Genomic DNA, 21,993 nt, shown 5'->3' on the forward strand with positions numbered 1-21,993 from the left:
AACAGTTTTATTTCTGTTCAATATTAACATCCAGCCATCCATTTTCTATTCAGCTTATCTGTTAAGGGTTGTTGTTGGGGGGGGGGGGGGGGGGGGGGCTGGGGTGGCGCCTATCCCAGCTGACATTGGGCGAGAGGCAAGGTTCACCCTGGGCTGGTCGCCAGTCCATTGCAGGCCCATCAGGAGCAATTAGGGGTTCAGTATCTTGCTCAAGGATGCTTGTCACCGGGGCAGTTGGAGATCGACCCTTTGGTTGCTAGACGGCCCCTCTACCTCTGAGCCATGCCTCCCCCAATATTGTCACATATTAATGATTTGTCCTGGGCACTACTGTATCTTTAACTCATTGTTGTCCTGTTATATCTTGCCAAGACAGGTGTCCCTTTTTAAGACCCTGGATCAGTGAGATTGTCAGTATTATCAAAGGTGAAATAAAAATAATGAATTAACAAACAGGTCTGTCTCCAAATCCCAGGTACATTTGTATTCTGTGAAAATTACTATTAAAACCACCAGATATCACTTATCTAAATTTGCTGTGTACTTTTATCTCTGCTTGTTTGGTTTTGATTCATTTAGAAATGCATCTTTTTTGGATAAACTAGAGATCCACACTGAATAAAATCTGTAATCACAATGGAGGATAGGACCTCATGGAGAAACAAATATAATTTTTAAGACTTTAGGAATAAAGTTACACAAATACTTTTTACTTCAAAAAAAGATAACGTTACAACAGAAGTAAACAAAACAGGCGAGTGTACAGGGAGCCTACTTGGCCTGTCTCCAGTGCCATTATACACCATCAGTTCTTGGAAATTGATGCAGTTTCTTGCATTTCTTTAAGTCCTGATATTGATACAACTTCGGTGCTGATGTGCCAAAAGATGAAGTCAATACTTAAGTACAATTTCGCAAAGCCCTCCACGACCCTCATTTTAATGCAGGCGACTGCTCTTTTGACATCTCTTTTCAAAAATAAGACGAAAATAAAGACTTTATTCTCCTTAATTGAAGACATAATTCTCAAAATCTCAATGTGACCCTTATACTATATCATTTATTATCAAACAGTCCCTCTGAGCTCTGTCAACTTGATTCTGATTCAACTGCAAATGACCAAAGTGTAACATTTGAGGGTGTCAAACTCTCTGGCCTTGTCAGATCATGCGTGCATCTAGAAAATTCCTAAATGCGAGAAACCATCCAGTAGTACTGAGAAGCCTCACAGAACAAAGGAAGAGAACATACATAGGATACTAAAAGGCTCACTCTGCTACTACCACCTAGTGGACAGATTTTGTTAAATACTGTGCCTTATGAATGAAATTCTAGTGTACACTCAAATTGCACTTTAAAAGTAAATGAAAATATATGTATATGTATGTATGTATGTATGTATATGTATATATGCAGTATGGGGCCACAAAATAGGAGCCCGATGAAAGCCTAAAACAGTAAAAATGTCTGCAGTACCAGAAGAGATAAAGAGAAAAAGTCACTACAACAGCACTGCAGGTTTAAGCCTTTCATTTGCTCATCTTCACTGTAAACGATGAGAAAATATCCCCAAAATGGGTTTTAGATTTAAGGAGCATAAACACAGAGAGACAAAATATGTATTTTTTACAACTTTTGTTACAGTGAGCATTTGAATTGACTATCATGTTCTGCCAACACTTGAAACGATTGTGAAAAGCATACAGGAAGGATGACAAAACCCTGAGAACGGTAACCTGTGCAATGAGATTAGAAACAGGATTGATGAGAGGAAGGTAGTCAGGGGTAAATTTATAAATATGGTGGATTACAGGGTGGAAAGTAATGCAGTATCTGATATTTTGTTCGGTCTTTGTCTCTCATTTCAAGGTTTTGCCACAACGTCTGGCTCAGTGCAAAACACTCCTAATAAGTCTTTTCATATTAAACACAAAAAAATGATGAGCGTTGTAGCTGCGTTTGCAGATATTTTATAATATGAAAGTGTGCTAAAATGATGTAATTGTGACATTCTTTTGGAACACTGTGCCCAGCCACCACATGGCTGACCATGCCCTGATGGGTGACATGATGACAACATGACCCTGCATATAAAATACAGCAACACTGCATGACGAGAGGAAACAGGGGAAGGGAGGAGGGCAGTATGGGGCCATTTACTGATGCATTTTCACTGTTTCATTTGTACCTAATGTTGATTTTGCTGTCATATTCATATTCTTTATTGTCATACTGTAAATTAAGGAAACAGTTCTATCTTAATGGGATACACAAGTCTGGTGATGTGAGTCTGGGCGGGCTGTTTGAAGTCCACTACACCTCTGTCTTTCCAAAGCTGACATTCACTTCCGAACCGCATCAGCTCAGCTGTCAGGGGTAAGTTTCTCACAAATACCACCAGCTGCCAAAATCTCTGCATATCAAATTTTATGATGATTGTACAATTTTTTTGTTTGTTAGTTTTGACCCTCCAGGGTTCCGGCATGCGATGACCATGGCATTTGCTATTGATGAAATCAACAAAAAACCCAACCTGCTACCTAATCTGACTCTGGGTTACAGTCTATATGACAACTGTGCCACACTTGTAATTGGATTCAGTGCTGCGTTGTCAATGGCCAGTGGCAGAGAGGAGCAATTCCCGCTACAGGACACCTGTTTGGGGGGCCCTCCAATCTTGGGGATCGTGGGTGATTCTTTCTCAACATTCTCAATCGCAACCTCTGATGTGATAGGTTTATTCAAGTTGCCCATTGTAAGTTTCCTCTCTTCAGTCTTAGCTGTACTTTTAATGGTCTATTTTATTGATTTTTCAAAACTTTAAATGTTAGGTGAGGTATCAAGACATGATGATTTCCATCAGGTTAACTGAATCTCAGCTCTTGCTCCTCCAACGTGTCAGATGAAAAAATGATGATTTAAATACTGCAAATGATGTGCAAGAAATTTACAACCAGTGTGTTCTTCATGTTCGCTCACAGGTGAGTTATTTTGCTACATGTTCCTGCTTGAGTGATCGGCGACGCTTCCCCTCATTCTTCAGAACGATCCCAAGTGATGCCTTCCAGGTAAAAACTCAGCTAAAGATGTGACAAATAAATATCTGCCTCAGAAAATATAGAGAGCAGCAAAATATTCCTCACACTATGCCGTAAAAAAATGATGCAGTTCCTTTATGTACTATTTATTAAATAATACAGAATTAGAAGGAAAAGCAAATCATCGCCTTCTCAAAACAATCATCAGTCTTTTTTTTTTTTTTTAGGTTTTTCAGAAAACACAAAAAACTGGAGACGAAACATCATAAGGCGTTGTTTTAGGCCAAAAGAAAAAGTGAAAAATTGACTTGGGCAATTATTTTAAGGAGGTGATGATATGTGAATTCAATTGAATTTGTCTGTGAGAGTTTTGATCAATCACTACTGTCTATATTTAATCAGGTACGTGCTGTGATTCAGATTCTAAAGCGTTTTGGCTGGACCTGGGCTGGTCTCCTGGTCAGTGACGATGACTATGGTCTCTATGTTGCCCGGTCCTTCCAGTCTGACCTGGCTCAGTCTGGTGAAGGTTGTCTGGCCTATTCTGAGATATTGCCCTGGGGTTCGAACCCATCTGAATTAAGAAGGATAGTAGAAGTGATGAAGACGTCAACAGCTCGTGCGGTCATCGTTTTTGCACATCGGATCCATATGATTCAACTAATGGAGGAGGTTGGAAAGCAAATGTGTCTGTCTACCTGTTGAGTTTTCTATCGATTCCATCACATCATAAATTATGACTAATAGCTCATCATGTAATTTTGCTGCTTTAGGACCTACATCCTAAATGAAAGAATTATTATAAAAAATAATTCATTGTATGTTATCAAATTCTCTTTTACGTTCTATTTTTTGTGAGGATTCAGTCCCTCAAAGTCCAATTATTTTTCCAGAGAAGTCAGCCTATATACATCTAATCTGCTCTTCTAAGGTGGTGAGGCAGAATGTGACAGGCCTTCAGTGGCTCGCCAGTGAAGCCTGGACAACAGCTGCTGTACTCCAGACCCCACGCTTCATGCCGTACCTGGGAGGCACACTAGGAATTGCCATCCGTCGAGGAGAAATACCAGGCCTCAAGGAGTTTCTGTTGAGGATACGTCCTGACAAACACCATAACATCAGCTATGGAAATAACATGGTAAGAGTTAAAGCAAGTATTACTGGCTACAAGTATTGTGATAAAATGTTTATTGTATGAGTTAAAGCTTTCTTTTAATTCATTTCAGGTCAATCAATTCTGGGAACACACTTTTCAGTGTAGGTTTGCACCTCCTCCAGCAGGCTGGCTGGAGGCTGGAGGAGCACTCTGCACTGGAGATGAACAACTGGAGAACGTGGAGACTGAGTTTCTGGATGTTTCTAACCTCAGGCCTGAGTACAATGTTTACAAGGCTGTTTATGCTCTGGCACACGCCCTTGATGACATGCTGCAGTGTGTGCCAGGGAGAGGGCCTTTCAGCGGGAGCAGCTGTGCTACACTGCAAAGACTGGAGCCGTGGCAGGTGTGTTATCACTGCACCACACTCTTATTTACAGTATAACTTAAATACAGCTGCTACACCTTCATGTAAAACAGATCTCTTTTGGTCGAAGAATATCATAAGATTGGTTTTCTCATGTATTTAGCGGCAAAAAATAAATCAAAAAATCTTTAAACACATGACCATATTTGCAGTGCCTCAATATTCACATTTTAGTACATTTTAATACAAGAACGAAATTATTTAATTCACCATTTCTCATTCATAACCTCAAAGGAAGGTTAAATTCAACAACAAAAGAATAACATGTTGTCTCCCTGTCAAACTATTTATCCGATATGTTCTTATCTCATCGACAGCTCATGTATTATTTGCAAAAGGTCAACTTTACCACATCATTTGGTGATCTAGTGTCATTTGATGTGGACGGCAATGCATTACCGATCTATGATGTCATGAACTGGCAGTGGCTGCCTGATGAGGGAATACAAATCCAGAGTGTGGGTGTGGTCAAAAAATCAGCTTTCAAAGGTGAAGAACTAACACTAGATGAAAACAGAATATACTGGAACTTTGACTCCAAAGAGGTACCTTAATTTGTGATGTATTGTTGTTGATTTCCCTTTGATTTACATACAATGCAAGCATCAAACGGTTTTTCATAACAATTCATGGTTAATTCCCTAAAGCCACCCAGGTCAGTTTGCAGTGAAAGCTGCCCCTCAGGTACTCGCATGGCCAGAAAAAAGGGCCAGCCTACGTGCTGCTTTGACTGTGTCTTTTGTTCTGAGGGAAAGTTCAGCAATGAAACAGGTTAGTATCTCTCATTAAATGACAAGATATTAAATATCATTCCTAAAGTCAGTCCCATTTGTTCTTGCTGTCATTTTCACACTGTTCGGGTGGGCAAAGACAGTGGTTTATTTGTCTGAGTAACAGTGTTGAGAACATAAACATATCTGTTTATCTTAATGAACTCATTTTAATGAGTGGAGATTAGTTTGACTTCAAAAAGGCAAGACAACAAAATGAAAAAATTGTTATGATGAAGAGATATAAATCTTTGAAAATGTAGGGATTCATCCTGACTTTATCTAAGCCTAAAGGGTCACGGAGCAGGGGTCAGTTTGTTACGGGTGAGAGGGGAGGCGGGGTACACCCTCTACACATTGCCCGTCTATCACGGGACAAGAATTAATACAGTCTTTCTATTTCTCTTAGACTCCACGGAGTGCATGAGTTGTCCGGAAGATTTTTGGTCTGGCTCCAAACGTGACCACTGTGTTCCCAAGAAAACAGAGTTCCTCTCCTACCATGAACCTCTGGGTATCTGCCTGACAACATCATCATTGCTGGGCACGCTTATCTCTGCTGTTGTTCTGGGGATCTTCATCTATCATCGCAGTACACCTGTGGTACGCGCAAACAATTCAGAACTCAGTTTCCTGCTCTTGGTTTCACTTATATTATGCTTCCTGTGCTCATTGCTGTTCATCGGCCGTCCCAGACTATGGACGTGCCAGCTGAGACATGCAGCATTTGGGATCAGCTTTGTGCTTTGTATCTCATGTATTCTGGTAAAAACTATGGTGGTTCTGGCCGTGTTCAAGGCCTCCAAACCAGGAGGAGGAGCCAGTCTGAAGTGGTTTGGTGCTATGCAGCAGAGAGGGACTGTCTTGGGTCTCACTTCTATTCAGGCGGCAATCTGCACTACATGGCTTGTATCAGCCTCACCAAGTCCTCATAAAAACACTCAATACCACAATGACAAGATAGTTTATGAGTGTGTGGTCGGGTCCACAGTTGGTTTTGCTGTGTTACTGGGTTATATTGGCTTACTGGCCATCCTCAGCTTCCTGCTGGCATTTCTAGCCAGAAACCTTCCAGACAACTTCAATGAGGCCAAATTTATCACCTTCAGTATGCTGATCTTCTGTGCTGTGTGGGTGGCCTTTGTCCCAGCTTATGTCAACTCTCCAGGGAAATATGCAGATGCAGTGGAAGTGTTTGCCATCCTGGCCTCCAGTTTTGGTCTTTTGGTGGCACTGTTTGGACCCAAATGTTACATCATCCTGCTGAGGCCAGAGAGAAACACAAAGAAAGCAATCATGGGTCGAAGCATTGCCAAGTGATAGAAGTAACAATTACAATCAAACTGTGTACTATTCTGAGTCAATGCGTGTTTTACATAGATTGAGATGTGGAATGTGTTTCTCCCTACATCACAAACAAGCAATTGTGTTCATAAACCTGTGATATATCCATACATATTATTTGATCAGTCCAAAGAAGTCAGAGCAGGAAGTGAAGGAAGGTGTATATAAACACTTGAAATCATGTGTAACAATTCCCTACCCTCATTAAAATGATTAACTTAGACACTTGCATTCAAATGTTTTTGTGTCACTGTCAGAAAATGAAAACTACTAGGACTTCGACTACTAGAACATTTTATTTCCGTCACCCTTATCACTACTAGCATGAAAAAGTGATTTACAATGAACAAATAAAAAAAAACGCAAAACAATTCACACTACATTTGGAAAACAGACATGACAGGCACGAGGAATAAAAAGGAAAATGAAAAGCTAAAAATAAAAAATGCCAAAACACCAAGGAAAGAATTCCTTCTTACCTACTATTGCAGGCATGTCCTGTCCGAGTCTTGGTCCACTGTCAACAAAGGTTTAGCGATCTTCTTTTTCAACCAAGTCTCTGTAGCAGGTAGAAGATCGAGGATGTTTGAGAATCTTAAGTCACAGGTTGAAATGTTGCGAGGTCAGAAATATGGGGGTGGAAAATACTGCAAAAGGCCACAACACACCATACATACAGGATAATCAGCAGAATATTGATATCAATTCTAAAACAAACTGGGAGCCAAACAAATGTTATTTGGTTGCCTTGCTTGTTTCGACCGGTTCAGTACCATCTGGCCGTGATCCGTAGATGTTCGGTAAAGAGAGGCCTGTTACAGGAATGGAAGTGGAATGAGATAAACCATGTATTGTCAGATGGTTTCCAAGATGATAAAGACATGATCTTAAATTTTGTTGTTGTTGTGATGCTCAAAACTAAGATTACTGTCAAATCAGACGCAGTGATTTCTTGCAACAGAAAGCATTTAGCAGGGACGTACAATTACATGTCATCTGCATACAGAAAGAATATCCATGCGTTCCCCTCAGGACGAACAAACAGTAAAACTACAGTAAGTCTGAGTAGGTACATGACCCTTTAGAACCAAGGCTCCAACAGGAGTACATTGGACAAGTTGTTCAATGATGCGTAAAATAACAAATTTAACAACAGGGTTGAAAACCAAGAGAGAGCAATATATCCCCACCTTGTGCTTCAGCATGTCTAGCAATATGCTGCGGTTGAGCAAATGCTGTCAGCTGCCAGTACGAGATCGTAAGAGGTCATTCTATTATTTTGAATGTCTGAAAAACAAACAAATGGAACGTCACAAAAAATTTGACGCAGTCATTGTGGCTGCTGATTGATGACAATGATCATTGACAGCGGAGAATGTCTCTGCACTCCGACTACACATCGAGGACCAGCCTGGAGTGTTTCAGGCTTAAGAGAGAAAAGCCTATAAAAAAGAACGTCTGGTTATATAATTATGTTTAAAATCTTCAGACCCTAGATGAAAAGGAAGCTAATATCAAAGCATCTAATCACCTTTGTTTATTGTAACATAATAAGATGATTGAAAAAAAAAACATCACAAATACTAACTTATTTGATATTTAAACACTTCAAGAGGTAAACCACATCTCATGTTTTTCAATATTCGTAGATTTATATTATTTTCAAATGTTACATGAACATGTTTAGTATGTCCTTCCCCAAAGGCCCACATCCTGATGGGTGGTGCAAAACTCAGCAGTGACAAAAAGCATTCAAAGGGGATGAGATATGAATATAATTAAGTCACCTGGCATGGAGACGAGACAACTGAAATGTCAGGGACAGACATGGGGACTTGTGATGGCATACACTCGCTCTTGTGTTGCTTCCTCAGCTTGTTTTTTCTCTCTCCTCTGTCTTTGTGCTCTGCATCTCCTCCTTCTTCTTGTCAGTTATGGAGACGCTTTCAGCTGAATGAGATCCACAAGCGTGGTGATGTGATTCTGGGTGGACTATTTGAGGTCCACTACACATCTGTCTTCTCAGAGCAGACTTTCACTTCAGAACCTCTCCAGCCCAGATGTCAAGGGTAAGAGCCAAGTGAACATTTATTCAACAGCATAGATCATTGTGAATGATTTGGTTCTGTATTCTTAGGAAAGACACAAATGCATGATGGCTGAGTCATGAATTAAGTATTTAAGGTATTTCAGTGAGTGTAATCATGAACATGCCACTAAATATTGTAAGACTACACTTGCATAGATTATCAGCATCGGTCCAGTGTTATTCCTGTTCTAAGAGTGACATAATCTGTGTTAGTTTTGACATGCTAGGTTTCAGGCATGCAATGACCATGGCCTTTGCTATTGATGAGATCAACCGCAACACCAAGCTGCTACCGAATCTGACTCTGGGATACAGCATTTATGACAACTGCGGTGCGCTTGTCATCGGATTCAGTGGTGCATTATCACTGGCTGGTGGTCGGGAGGAGCAGTTTCACCTTCAACACAACTGTTCAGGGACCCCTCCAGTCTTGGCCATTGTGGGTGATTCCTATTCAACATTTTCTATTGCTGAATCCAACCTGCTGGGTTTATACAAAATGCCAATGGTACGATCTGTGTCCTTTCTCTATTTTATCATTTTATTCTAATATATCGTTCTTGAATCAATTTCGTTTTTTTTAAAACATGACACTGTAAACGTGAATGTATTTTCATGGTTTGATGTAATGAGTAATCAGGCCATTCTGTATGTTTCTGTATAGGTGAGTCATTTTGCCACATGCTCCTGCCTGAGTGATCGGCAACGGTATCCAACCTTCTTTAGAACGATCCCCAGTGATGCATTCCAGGTGGATCCCTTCAACAAAACGGAGAAACAAAAATGTGTTTCACATGCACAATTGTGGACATACACAAACAAGTCTCCTATGACACCAATCATTGCCTTGTTTTCCTTCATGGATTCAATGAACAGGGATTTTTTTTTTTTTTGTAAATGATGAATTTAATGACATAATGTAGACAAGTAAAAACATTATTCGTAGGTCTTTTTCCTAACCCCTCCACTCCTACTCAGGTGCGCGCCATGATTCAAATCTTAGTGCGGTTTGGCTGGACTTGGGTTGGTCTGCTGGTCAGTGACGATGACTATGGACTTCATGTGGCCCGGCCCTTTCAGTCTGATCTGAGTCGTTCTGGTGGAGGTTGTTTGGCTTACCTTGAGGTTTTGCCCTGGGACAGTGACCCACATCACCTGAAAAGGATTGTACGTGTGATGAGGACTTCAACAGCTCGTGTTGTCATGGTGTTTGCACATGAGATCCACGTTCTCAAGCTATTGGAAGAGGTTAGAATTCTGTGATTTGATTTAGAAACTTGTGAGTGTAAGATTGCTTGTTTGTTTGGGTGAACCAGATGACAAGACAAACATTTTCATTTTCATTTTAAGTAAGCTATTTACACAATAGACAATTAGTTGATGATGATTTTTGATAACGCTTACTGCATCCAGTTTCGGTCAACCATTTGGGGTTCATCTTAATGTTCAGCTATGAATGAGTTTATAAATATTTATGTGTATATTTTCATTGTTCTGAAATCCAGGGTTGTAGCAGTCAGTCTGACATTCTGCTGACTTTTTTTTAACGGCACTTTTGTAGTCAAATAACAGGATTTCCTTCATTAAACTGATGAATTTAACAAGGATGATGCAAACAGCTCTACATATTTCATGTGCTGATACACAAAGGTGGTGAGGCAGAATGTGACAGGCCTTCAGTGGCTCGCCAGTGAAGCCTGGGCAGCAGCTACTGTACTCCAGACCCAACGCTTTATGCCGTACCTGGTAGGCACACTAGGAATTGCCATCCGTCGAGGAGAAATACCAGGCCTCAAGGAGTTTCTGTTGAGGATACGTCCTGACCAAGAAGAGGGCACAAACCACAGAAATAGCATGGTAAGAGTTTGTTTAATGAGAGTATTTTGTTTATATCTTCAAATGAGGTAATGCAGGAGTTACATGTCTGATCAAACTGATATTTAAAATTTTGCAGGTCCAGCAATTCTGGGAACACACTTTTCAGTGTAGGTTTGTACCTCCTCCAGCAGGTTGGCTGGAGGCTGGAGGAGCACTCTGCACTGGACAGGAAGATTTTAGGAAAGTGGAGACTGAGTTTCTGGATGTTTCTAACCTCAGATCTGAGTACAATGTTTACAAGGCTGTTTATGCTCTGGCACACGCCCTTGATGACATGCTGCAGTGTGTGCCAGGGAGAGGGCCTTTCAGCGGGAGCAGCTGTGCTACACTGCAAAGACTGGAGCCGTGGCAGGTGTGTTATCAACTTACACTCCACCTGTTCATGCTTTGAAACACCTGCTACACTTTGAGATACATTCTTAAGGATTTTTGGTCAGAATATGATGAAAGAAAATAAGAGATTTTTGCAATGACATTTTGATGTTGCTCCCTAATACTTTTCTAAAACATTATTTCATATAGAAAGGAGCATTGATTTAACTCTATTTTTTTGCGTTTACTCTGCCTGTGTTTGGTTTTTTTTTGTTGTTGTTGTTATTTTAAATGACAATGACAACTTATTTAAGGCCAGATGAAAACAACATCCTGACTTCAGTCATATCAATAAATCCTGGGTTAAATTTACTTCTGATGCATTGTGCTTCCTGTTGTATTTTTGGTTTGTCTGTTTGTTTTATATATGTTATATACAGCTTGTGCATTATCTAGAAAAGACAAACTTCACCACATCATTTGGTGATCAAGTGTCATTTGATGAAAATGGTGATGCATTGCCCATCTATGATGTCATGAACTGGCTGTGGCTCCCTGATGGAAGAACTAAAGTCCAGAATGTTGGTGAGGTTAAAGAGACAGTGTTCAAAGGTGGAGAGCTAACACTGGATGAAAACAAAATCTTCTGGAACTTTCAACCCAAGCAGGTGACAGCATTTTAACACCTCACTCATTCTGGTGTAAAATGGAAAAGCATGTAGAATCACACAATTCTTTTCCTCCACACAGCCTCCACGGTCAGTGTGCAGTGAGAGTTGTCCTCCAGGTACTCGTATGGCCAGAAAGAAGGGGGAACCTGAGTGCTGTTTTGACTGTATCTTTTGTTCTGATGGAAAGATCAGCAACACGACAGGTGGGTGTTCATCTCCATGTCACCACACCAGTGGGCATGGCTGGAGACATTACTCTTAGGTCATCAGTCTGATCCTTTCTCATGAGCAGAATTTAACAATAACAACTTGAGGCAGGGTCTTTAAATTTGATCAAATGCTTCATTTGGCTCAAAGATACACTGATTAGATTTTGGTGATAAAAGGCTGACGTCACTGTGATTGTACTTAATACTTTCCCAACTCAGTCATGCCTTGTAGTTCCATCGTCCATCATCATCATCTTCCGCTTATTCCTTACTAGTAAGGGTCGCAGGGGGCTGGAGCCTATCCCAGCATCTACGGGCGAGAGGCGGGGTTCACCCTGGACAGGTCGCCAGTCCATCGCAGGGCCAACATACAGAGACGAACAACCATTCACACTCACATTCATACCTACGGTCAATTTAGAGAATCCAATCAGCCTCGTCCCCAAATTGCATGTCTTTGGACTGTGGGAGGAAGCCGGAGTACCAGAGAGAACCCACGCAGGCACGGGGAGAACATGGAGACTCCACACAGAAAGATCCCGAGCCATGACTTGAACCTGGAACCTTCTTGCTGTGAGGCCAAAGTGCCAACCACTGCACCACCGTGCAGCCCGCCTTGTAGTTCCATTTGCACCATAACTTCAATTTCACTAACAAGGCTCTTGAATCATAGTTCATCATATGGTCACTAACAATTCTTCCATTTCGTCAGACTCCACAGAGTGCATCAGTTGTCCAGAAGATTTCTGGTCCAATCCTCAGCATGACAACTGTGTTCCTAAGAAAACAGAGTTCCTCTCCTACCATGAAGCTCTGGGTATCTGCCTGACAACATCATCATTGCTGGGCACGCTTATCTCTGCTGTTGTTCTGGGGATCTTCATCTACCATCGCAGTACACCTGTGGTACGCGCAAACAATTCAGAACTCAGTTTCCTGCTCTTGGTTTCACTTAAACTGTGCTTCCTGTGCTCATTGTTGTTCATCGGCCGTCCCAGACTATGGACGTGCCAGCTGAGACATGCAGCATTTGGGATCAGCTTTGTGCTTTGTGTCTCATGTATTCTGGTAAAAACTATGGTGGTTCTGGCCGTGTTCAAGGCCTCCAAACCAGGAGGAGGAGCCAGTCTGAAGTGGTTTGGTGCTCTGCAGCAGAGAGGGACTGTCTTGGGTCTCACTTCTATTCAGGCAGCAATCTGCACTACATGGCTTGTATCAGCCTCACCAAGTCCTCATAAAAACACTCAATACCACAATGACAAGATAGTTTATGAGTGTGTGGTCGGGTCCACAGTTGGTTTTGCTGTGTTACTGGGTTATATTGGCTTACTGGCCATCCTCAGCTTCCTGCTGGCATTTCTAGCCAGAAACCTTCCAGACAACTTCAATGAGGCCAAATTTATCACCTTCAGTATGCTGATCTTCTGTGCTGTGTGGGTGGCCTTTGTCCCAGCTTATGTCAACTCTCCAGGGAAATATGCAGATGCAGTGGAAGTGTTTGCCATCCTGGCCTCCAGTTTTGGTCTTTTGGTGGCACTGTTTGGACCCAAATGTTACATCATCCTGCTGAGACCAGAGAGAAACACAAAGAAAGCAATCATGGGTCGAGGCATTGCCAAGTGATAGAAGTAACAATGATTAAATTGTATTTGTTAACAATTTATCTGTGTCCTAGTCTAAACCAATGTGTATATTTTCAAAAATTCTTTTGTAGATTGCCACCCTCCATTACAGACTAATAAGGAATTTCTTCTGATATCCCTTTTTTTTTTAACTTTCTTGGTTTTATCTTCTTTATTTGTCCGTAAGAATAAGAGCTGATCAGACCCGGGCTGGGAGTGAACCCACGGCGTCTTCCAAGAATTCTTTTATAATCATAAATTTGTTGTTAGAATTCTTACTGATTGTAAGGCTGACACTTACTTCCCCAGCGTTATTCTGATGCACAGCTGTGTCTAGACTTTGTGAAGGTCACATTTGTGCAGCATGTTGTAATTTGGTAATACTGGGTGGTTCCTGACACATATAATTGTCATGGTTAGGAGGGAGGAAGTTTATTGTTGTGTGGGAGCTGACTCAACCTCATGTCACAGCCACCCTTGTACATCTGTTGTGGACATGTCCATTAAAGTGTCCATTGTAAGCCATCTCTGAGTCTCTGGCCTGCTTCTTGTGTCTGACAAATACCTTCATCACACAAAATTCCTCTATCCAGACAAGTAGTTGTGTTTATAAAGTTACGTTTCCATGTGTATTTCCTGATCAGAGTCGCTCAGGAAGTGAAAGATTTAAGTTGAAATAAAAACCTAAAATAATGTGTATCAATTTGCAGCCCTCACTGAAGTCATAAGCTCAGTCACTTCCAGGAAAGAAACAGGTAGGAGGACATGAGGGAAGGAAAGACGTTGATAGGGTAAGACACACAGAACTGGGCTGTGGCAGGAGTTTGTAGAGACTGTGGTCCAGATGGCTGTCATGTCAGCATCCCACCTGCAGCAGGAACAGGATTGGGAAGTGTCTGTAACCACAGAGGTGGAACACTATCTGGAGAGCCTACAGCAGTGTTTGCCCCACCAGAACAAGAGGTGGCGGAAGACTGTTGAGCCAGGTCATGACACGAAGCCAAAGCAAAAAAAGCTGATGGCCCACATGGCTCTCGGGAACACATAGAGCTATTGGAGGAGCATGGGGGGGCTATTGTTGGGGGCTTGGTCAATTGGAACGGGGGGGGGGGGGGTCTTCACAAACTCCACAAGAAAATGAGTGAAGGAAAGGAGCTGATAGGATAAGAGACACAAGGGACAGGGAAACTGTGACAGAATCAGGTGGCTGCAGATGGTTGCAGCGGCAGCATTCCATCCACAGCTGGAATGGGATCGGGTGGCAGCACGATGGATGGACCAGTCAGAACAGGATCAAGTTGCTAAGCCGGCAGCATCCCACCAGAAACAGGATTCGATGTCAACATCCCATTTTCAGCAGATTACTGTGGCATAGACCAGGACAAAGCCGTCTCAAGACTGCGGCTGCATCCCAGACAGAACGGTCGGGAGAAGGCTGCAGTGGGTGCAGAGTCTTTCAAACTGGAAAAGAAGGAAGCTGCAGTGGCAACATCAACCTGGCTGGAACAGTTTCATGAGGGCCCAGGAATCCACACCAAAAAGTCTCTGGAAAAGGCTTTGCAGCAGCAACAGCCACCCAGTCATTACAGGAGGACGCAATATCTGCACCTGCCCAACAGGAGCATCTGGCATAGCCACTCCTTCTTCACTGCTCACCTCCACAGAACAAACACACCTAGAGCTTTCCCCAGATTGCAAAAAAATACACTCTGAAATGTTTGTGATTTCAAAACCTCCTTGCACATCTCAGTCGCTTAGCAGTGGTTAGCCTGCACCACGTTGCCCTGTCTGAGCCAGACTCTGTGGCAAGAGAAGCACACACTTCTTCCTTTGTAGGAGCCTGTATCAAGTGTGGAATGAGTGTGGACTGCTTTTAAAGGTCACAACAACTAGGTTCTATGTGTCCACCGAGCTGCTGATTTCACATGCATCTCTATCACGTCGGATGAGAGCACTGAAATCATGGACACCCCCCCAGATCGTTATTTTAAAATAACTAACGTAATGCAGTGTTTTTAATCAGTGATGGATTGATAAATGCATAAATAACCCCCCCCAAAAAATGGATCTTGTTGTTGCGGCATAAGAATTCTTTAGATACAGTTGAACACAGGGACAAATTCATGAACATATTCCAGCACGTTTCAATCAAAGAATGCGCAACTTCTGTCCCCCTCCTCTCTCTCACTAAACACACACCTCTGGATGAGCATATGTTCATTATTCCTTTGCTATTATATTTACATAAAAAATAAAATATTGGAAAGGGAAATCAAATTAAAAATAAATGACAGGGAAGCTGATACTAAAGCATCGAGTCACAACTGTTCATTTTAATATAAGATGAAATATTCAAAAAAGCCTTCTAAAAATATTAAATATTTAAATGCCTTAAGAGGTAAATAACATCTCATATTTTCAGTATGTTCAGATATGCCATATATGCAGATCTATATTATTTTTTAAATATCTAATAAGTCCTTCCCCAAAGGCCCACATCCTGATAGGTGGTGCAAAACTCAGCGGTGACGAAAAGCTTCCAAAGGGGATGAGATATGAATATAATTAAGTCACCTGGCATGGAGACGAGACAACTGAAATGTCAGGGACAGACATGGGGACTTGTGATGGCATACACTCGCTCTTGTGTTGCTTCCTCAGCTTGTTTTTTCTCTCTCCTCTGTCTTTGTGCTCTGCATCTCCTCCTTCTTCTTGTCAGTTATGGAGACGCTTTCAGCTGAATGAGATCCACAAGCGTGGTGATGTGATTCTGGGTGGACTATTTGAGGTCCACTACACATCTGTCTTCTCAGAGCAGACTTTCACTTCAGAACCTCTCCAGCCCAGATGTCAAGGGTAAGAGCCAAGTGAACATTTATTCAACAGCATAGATCATTGTGAATGATTTGGTTCTGTATTCTTAGGAAAGACACAAATGCATGATGGCTGAGTCATGAATTAAGTATTTAAGGTATTTCAGTGAGTGTAATCATGAACATGCCACTAAATATTGTAAGACTACACTTGCATAGATTATCAGCATCGGTCCAGTGTTATTCCTGTTCTAAGAGTGACATAATCTGTGTTAGTTTTGACATGCTAGGTTTCAGGCATGCAATGACCATGGCCTTTGCTATTGATGAGATCAACCGCAACACCAAGCTGCTACCGAATCTGACTCTGGGATACAGCATTTATGACAACTGCGGTGCGCTTGTCATCGGATTCAGTGGTGCATTATCACTGGCTGGTGGTCGGGAGGAGAAGTTTCACCTTCAACACAACTGTTCAGGGACCCCTCCAGTCTTGGCCATTGTGGGTGATTCCTATTCAACATTTTCTATTGCTGAATCCAACCTGCTGGGTTTATACAAAATGCCAATGGTACGATCTGTGTCCTTTCTCTATTTTATCATTTTATTCTAATGTATCGTTCTTGAATCAATTTCAAATTTACAGAAAAAGAAACATGATTGAAATACAAAAATATTTTTCTGATCTGACCTAAAAGGTAATCAGGCCATTCTGTATGTTTCTGTATAGGTGAGTTATTTTGCCACATGCTCCTGCCTGAGTGATCGGCAACGGTATCCAACCTTCTTTAGAACGATCCCCAGTGATGCATTCCAGGTGGATCCCTTCAACAAAATGGAGAAGTCTATGAAAACCCAAATATATGCTTTTCTTTTTTAAAGATAAAATAAAGTATATTTCTATGTTAAATCTTTTTAAAATAATATAAACTCTAAAAGTAGAAAAGGAAATTATTCGTAGGTCTTTTTCCTAACCCCTCCACTCCTACTCAGGTGCGCGCCATGATTCAAATCTTAAAGCGGTTTGGCTGGACTTGGGTTGGTCTGCTGGTCAGTGACGATGACTATGGACTTCATGTGGCCCGGTCCTTTCAGTCTGATCTGAGTCGTTCTGGTGGAGGTTGTTTGGCTTACCTTGAGGTTTTGCCCTGGGACAGTGACCCACATCACCTGAAAAGGATTGTACGTGTGATGAGGACTTCAACAGCTCGTGTTGTCATGTTGTTTGCACATGAGATCCACATTCTCAAGCTATTGGAAGAGGTTATAGTTTTATTATTTTGTTTAATCATTCTCTATGTCCTGTTCCTACAAATCAATTTGTCATGAAGGAGATTCAGAAAGTCGACATGACATTAATTTGGATTCTTGAACACAAATTGAATTAATTAGTGACTTATTATCAATGTTAAGGCATGACTGAGCGACCATATATTTATTTTTTACACAAAGGTGGTAAGGCAGAATGTGACAGGCCTTCAGTGGCTCGCCAGTGAAGCCTGGACAACAGCTGCTGTACTCCAGACCCCACGCTTCATGCCGTACCTGGGAGGCACACTAGGAATTGCCATCCGTAGAGGAGAAATACCAGGCCTCAAGGAGTTTCTGTTGAGGATACGTCCTAAAATACATGAGGAAAAAAAACACAGACATAGCATTGTGAGAATATAAATTTAAGTTGAGTTCTAAAACTGGGGTAATGCAGGAGTTAAATGTCTGATCAAACTGATATTTAAAATTTTGCAGGTCCAGCAATTCTGGGAACACACTTTTCAGTGTAGGTTTGTACCTCCTCCAGCAGGTTGGCTGGAGGCTGGACAAGCACTCTGCACTGGACAGGAAGATTTAAGGAAAGTGGAGACTGGGTTTCTGGATGTTTCGAACCTCAGGCCTGAGTACAATATTTACAAGGCTGTTTATGCTCTGGCGTACGCCCTTGATGACATGCTGCAGTGTGTGCCAGGGAGAGGGCCTTTCAGCGGGAGCAGCTGTGCTACACTGCAAAGACTGGAGCCGTGGCAGGTGTGTTATCAACTTACACTCCACCTGTTCATGCTTTGAAACACCTGCTACACTTTGAGATACACATGTGAGGACATTCTGTGATGTCGCTCTGACATTTTCAATTTATATTTTAAAAAGTCTTCATCATTTTACATCAAACTGACATTACTGTGACATTTTCTATTTAATTTGTTATATACAGCTTGTGCATTATCTAGAAAAGACAAACTTCACCACATCATTTGGTGATCAAGTGTCATTTGATGAAAATGGTGATGCATTGCCCATCTATGATGTCATGAACTGGCTGTGGCTCCCTGATGGAAGAACTAAAGTCCAGAATGTTGGTGAGGTTAAAGAGACAGTGTTCAAAGGTGGAGAGCTAACACTGGATGAAAACAAAATCTTCTGGAACTTTCAACCCAAACAGGTGACAGCATTTTAACACCTCACTCATTCTGGTGTAAAATGGAAAAGCATGTAGAATCACACAATTCTTTTCCTCCACACAGCCTCCACGGTCAGTGTGCAGTGAGAGTTGTCCTCCAGGTACTCGTATGGCCAGAAAGAAGGGGGAACCTGAGTGCTGTTTTGACTGCATCTTTTGTTCTGATGGAAAGATCAGCAACACGACAGGTGGGTGTTCATCTCCATGTCACCACACCAGTGGGCATGGCTGGAGACATTACTCTTAGGTCATCAGTCTGATCCTTTCTCATGAGCAGAATTTAACAATAACAACTTGAGGCAGGGTCTTTAAATTTGATCAAATGCTTCATTTGGCTCAAAGATACACTGATTAGATTTTGGTGATAAAAGGTCAATGTCACTTTGCCTTTAAATACTACATATTGTCATGATCCAGCAAGGTTTTCATCATTGACTCAAAGGATTTGCTTCGAATGTTTTGAAAAAGACAATTGGAAATTCACACTTCTGGCCCCACCTGTACTTCCTATTTGCCACAAAACATTTGACTGGCATCAAGGTCATCCAGAGACAGCTCAGTAATGTCTCGAGGGACTGATATTGAGTTCAATTTCACCAAAAAACATGACTTAAAAATTTCTGTCAATGTCTTTTGATTTTTCCATACAAGGAAGTCTTGAATATCACTAAATAAACTCATAAACTGTCAAAATCTAAATTGAATATTTGCTTGTTAATGATACTTACATTTCTACAGACTCCTCAGAGTGTGCCAGTTGTCCAGAGGATTTCTGGTCCAATCCTCAGCATGACAACTGTGTTCCTAAGAAAACAGAGTTCCTCTCCTACCATGAACCTCTGGGTATCTGCCTGACAACATCATCGTTGCTGGGCACACTTATCTGTTCTGTTGTTCTGGGGATCTTCATCTACCATCGCAGTACACCTATAGTACGTGCTAACAATTCAGAACTGAGTTTCCTGCTCTTGGTTTCACTTATATTATGCTTCCTGTGCTCATTGTTGTTCATTGGCCGTCCCAGACTATGGACGTGCCAGCTGAGACATGCAGCATTTGGGATCAGCTTTGTGCTTTGTGTCTCATGTATTCTGGTAAAAACTATGGTGGTTCTGGCCGTGTTCAAGGCCTCCAAACCAGGAGGAGGAGCCAGTCTGAAGTGGTTTGGTGCTATGCAGCAGAGAGGGACTGTCTTGGGTCTCACTTCTATTCAGGCAGCAATCTGCACTACATGGCTTGTATCAGCCTCACCAAGTCCTCATAAAAACACTCAATACCACAATGACAAGATAGTTTATGAGTGTGTGGTCGGGTCCACAGTTGGTTTTGCTGTGTTACTGGGTTATATTGGCTTACTGGCCATCCTCAGCTTCCTGCTGGCATTTCTAGCCAGAAACCTTCCAGACAACTTCAATGAGGCCAAATTTATCACCTTCAGTATGCTGATCTTCTGTGCTGTGTGGGTGGCCTTTGTCCCAGCTTATGTCAACTCTCCAGGGAAATATGCAGATGCAGTGGAAGTGTTTGCCATCCTGGCCTCCAGTTTTGGTCTTTTGGTGGCACTGTTTGGACCCAAATGTTACATCATCCTGCTGAGGCCAGAGAGAAACACAAAGAAAGCAATCATGGGTAGAGGCATCACTATGTGAAATATAAGCAATCTCTAATTAATTTAACATATTTAAATGAACGGATTCTTTAGTTTCCATTCGACAATGGTTTCACCAGAAGAAAACGACCAATAAAGATACTGCCCAAATGTTGCATTTGCATTTATTATTCAATCTGAAAATGTATTTTTTCCCAGGGATGTTAAAGATGAAACCATTACAATAAGCGGAATCTGACTGATAATGTAAATGTACAGATGCATCTCTACAGCAAGTTGCACGCTGTATGCTGAGCAATGTTCACTCGGGTTCAGAAGCTTTAAGAGATCAAATCTTGGAATATAATTCCATACGTTCAGATTACATGTAAAGGCACTGCAAACAGTTATGAATTTGAATCTCTTACCATCAGGTAGCAGTGAATAACACGGTAAAAACAAAATTGGCATGACAGTGTGTGACAAAAGCCTGTCAGCTTGAAGATTCTCTGGTCATTGCTGTCCAGATTGGTCAAAAGATAGAGGACAATCAAAAACTTTGGTTTGCAGAAAATATTACATAATGTTTTGGTTTCACAGCTCCAAAAACTAGTTGAGGTATATCTAGGCTTCAACTCCTGAAGGGACAAAAGAGCAGGCAGTGAATTTCGGAATGATTTGACAACTTGATGCTGGTTACAGTGAGCATGCCTTGTCACTTCCAATGCTAGCAGGGGAAATGATGTTGAGGATTACTACTGGCCAAAATGGCTTGTTTGGTCAATAAACATGAGATTGTCGCGCTGAGATATGTGGTTTCAGGAGCCAAGACAGCTTCCTTAGCACACTCGCTACTCACTAGTAGCTGTGACTGGGTGGTCAGGGTTTAACGTCCATGGCAACAACAGCCTATGTCAGTCATTTGAAGGATTTAACAAAATATATCCACAACAGTCAGGTTCAAGTACATACCTCCTTGTTTAAAAAATGCTTCAAATGTGGGTACCAACATTAACTGTACATCAAAAGGAACACAAATAAACACAAACTGTAAATGCAGATCAGGTCCCTTCAGGAAAATTTAGAGCATAGCATAGAGGATGAAGGGAAGACCATTCCCTTGAGGTGTTTCAGGAAGCTGCTACCCTCTAGTGGACATTTTTGTAAATTATCAGAATGCAAAGTCATGGCATCCATATACCGTATGCCTTACACATCATTTCGATTAATTTGACGTCCTTTGTCTCCACAAATATTTACCATCAGCTTATATAATACATCTGTGTAAATACTAAGGTTTTCAAACTGCAAAGTGAGTTATATGTCTTTTAGGGGAAATGATACAAGATGCTTTTATGGAACATCTCTATCATCCACAACTCCAGAAGGTTGATAATGGTTGGCTGTTGTGAGGTGCTTTTGAGTGAAATACATCTGAGGCCCTGCCCCAACCTCTCCTTCTACCCTAATGGGTGGTGTGGAGGATTAAACACTGAAAGTCAATAAAAGGGGATGACATACTACTTAAAAATCACTGAATCCACTAAAGAAGGGCAGGGTGAAAGTCATGTGGACATCTTTGGATTCAAACTTACTTTCACTCATGCATTTCATGCTGTCTTTCTACTTTCCTTCTGCTGTGTCTTCCGCATCTTCTTCCACTTCCTGCAGATTACAGGGACAG

The 21,993-nt window shown here is 41.6% G+C and overlaps 3 protein-coding genes across 3 annotated transcripts; all 3 read left to right on the plus strand.

Moving 5' to 3' along the window:
• The first annotated feature begins 2,191 nt into the window (after positions 1 to 2,191).
• Positions 2,192 to 6,651, plus strand: LOC147254817 (extracellular calcium-sensing receptor-like). Its single transcript, XM_086215024.1, has 9 exons — positions 2,192 to 2,376; positions 2,461 to 2,755; positions 2,982 to 3,068; positions 3,441 to 3,710; positions 3,970 to 4,176; positions 4,265 to 4,540; positions 4,879 to 5,106; positions 5,209 to 5,332; positions 5,741 to 6,651. The coding sequence occupies exons 1-9, from the start codon at positions 2,192 to 2,194 to the stop codon at positions 6,649 to 6,651; spliced, it is 2,583 nt and encodes an 860-aa protein (XP_086071150.1).
• Positions 6,652 to 8,977: 2,326 nt separating this feature from the next.
• Positions 8,978 to 13,457, plus strand: LOC147254818 (extracellular calcium-sensing receptor-like). The gene is made up of 8 exons (XM_086216357.1): positions 8,978 to 9,272; positions 9,429 to 9,515; positions 9,743 to 10,012; positions 10,415 to 10,621; positions 10,719 to 10,994; positions 11,395 to 11,622; positions 11,705 to 11,828; positions 12,547 to 13,457. Exons 1-8 carry the CDS (start codon positions 8,985 to 8,987, stop codon positions 13,455 to 13,457), a joined length of 2,391 nt encoding a protein of 796 aa, XP_086072483.1. The 5' UTR covers positions 8,978 to 8,984.
• A 2,697-nt stretch (positions 13,458 to 16,154) lies between these two features.
• Positions 16,155 to 21,199, plus strand: LOC147254819 (extracellular calcium-sensing receptor-like). The gene is made up of 10 exons (XM_086215025.1): positions 16,155 to 16,312; positions 16,546 to 16,840; positions 17,000 to 17,086; positions 17,263 to 17,532; positions 17,722 to 17,928; positions 18,016 to 18,291; positions 18,476 to 18,703; positions 18,786 to 18,909; positions 19,460 to 20,350; positions 21,135 to 21,199. The coding sequence occupies exons 2-10, from the start codon at positions 16,553 to 16,555 to the stop codon at positions 21,197 to 21,199; spliced, it is 2,436 nt and encodes an 811-aa protein (XP_086071151.1). The 5' UTR covers positions 16,155 to 16,312; positions 16,546 to 16,552.
• The last annotated feature ends 794 nt before the right edge of the window (positions 21,200 to 21,993 follow it).

This window comes from Aulostomus chinensis, chromosome 10 (genome assembly GCF_037954235.1).
Source record: "Aulostomus chinensis isolate RoL2024-O1b breed Wild chromosome 10, RoL_Achi_v1.0, whole genome shotgun sequence".
In the NCBI taxonomy this organism is placed as follows: Eukaryota; Metazoa; Chordata; class Actinopteri; order Syngnathiformes; family Aulostomidae; genus Aulostomus; species Aulostomus chinensis.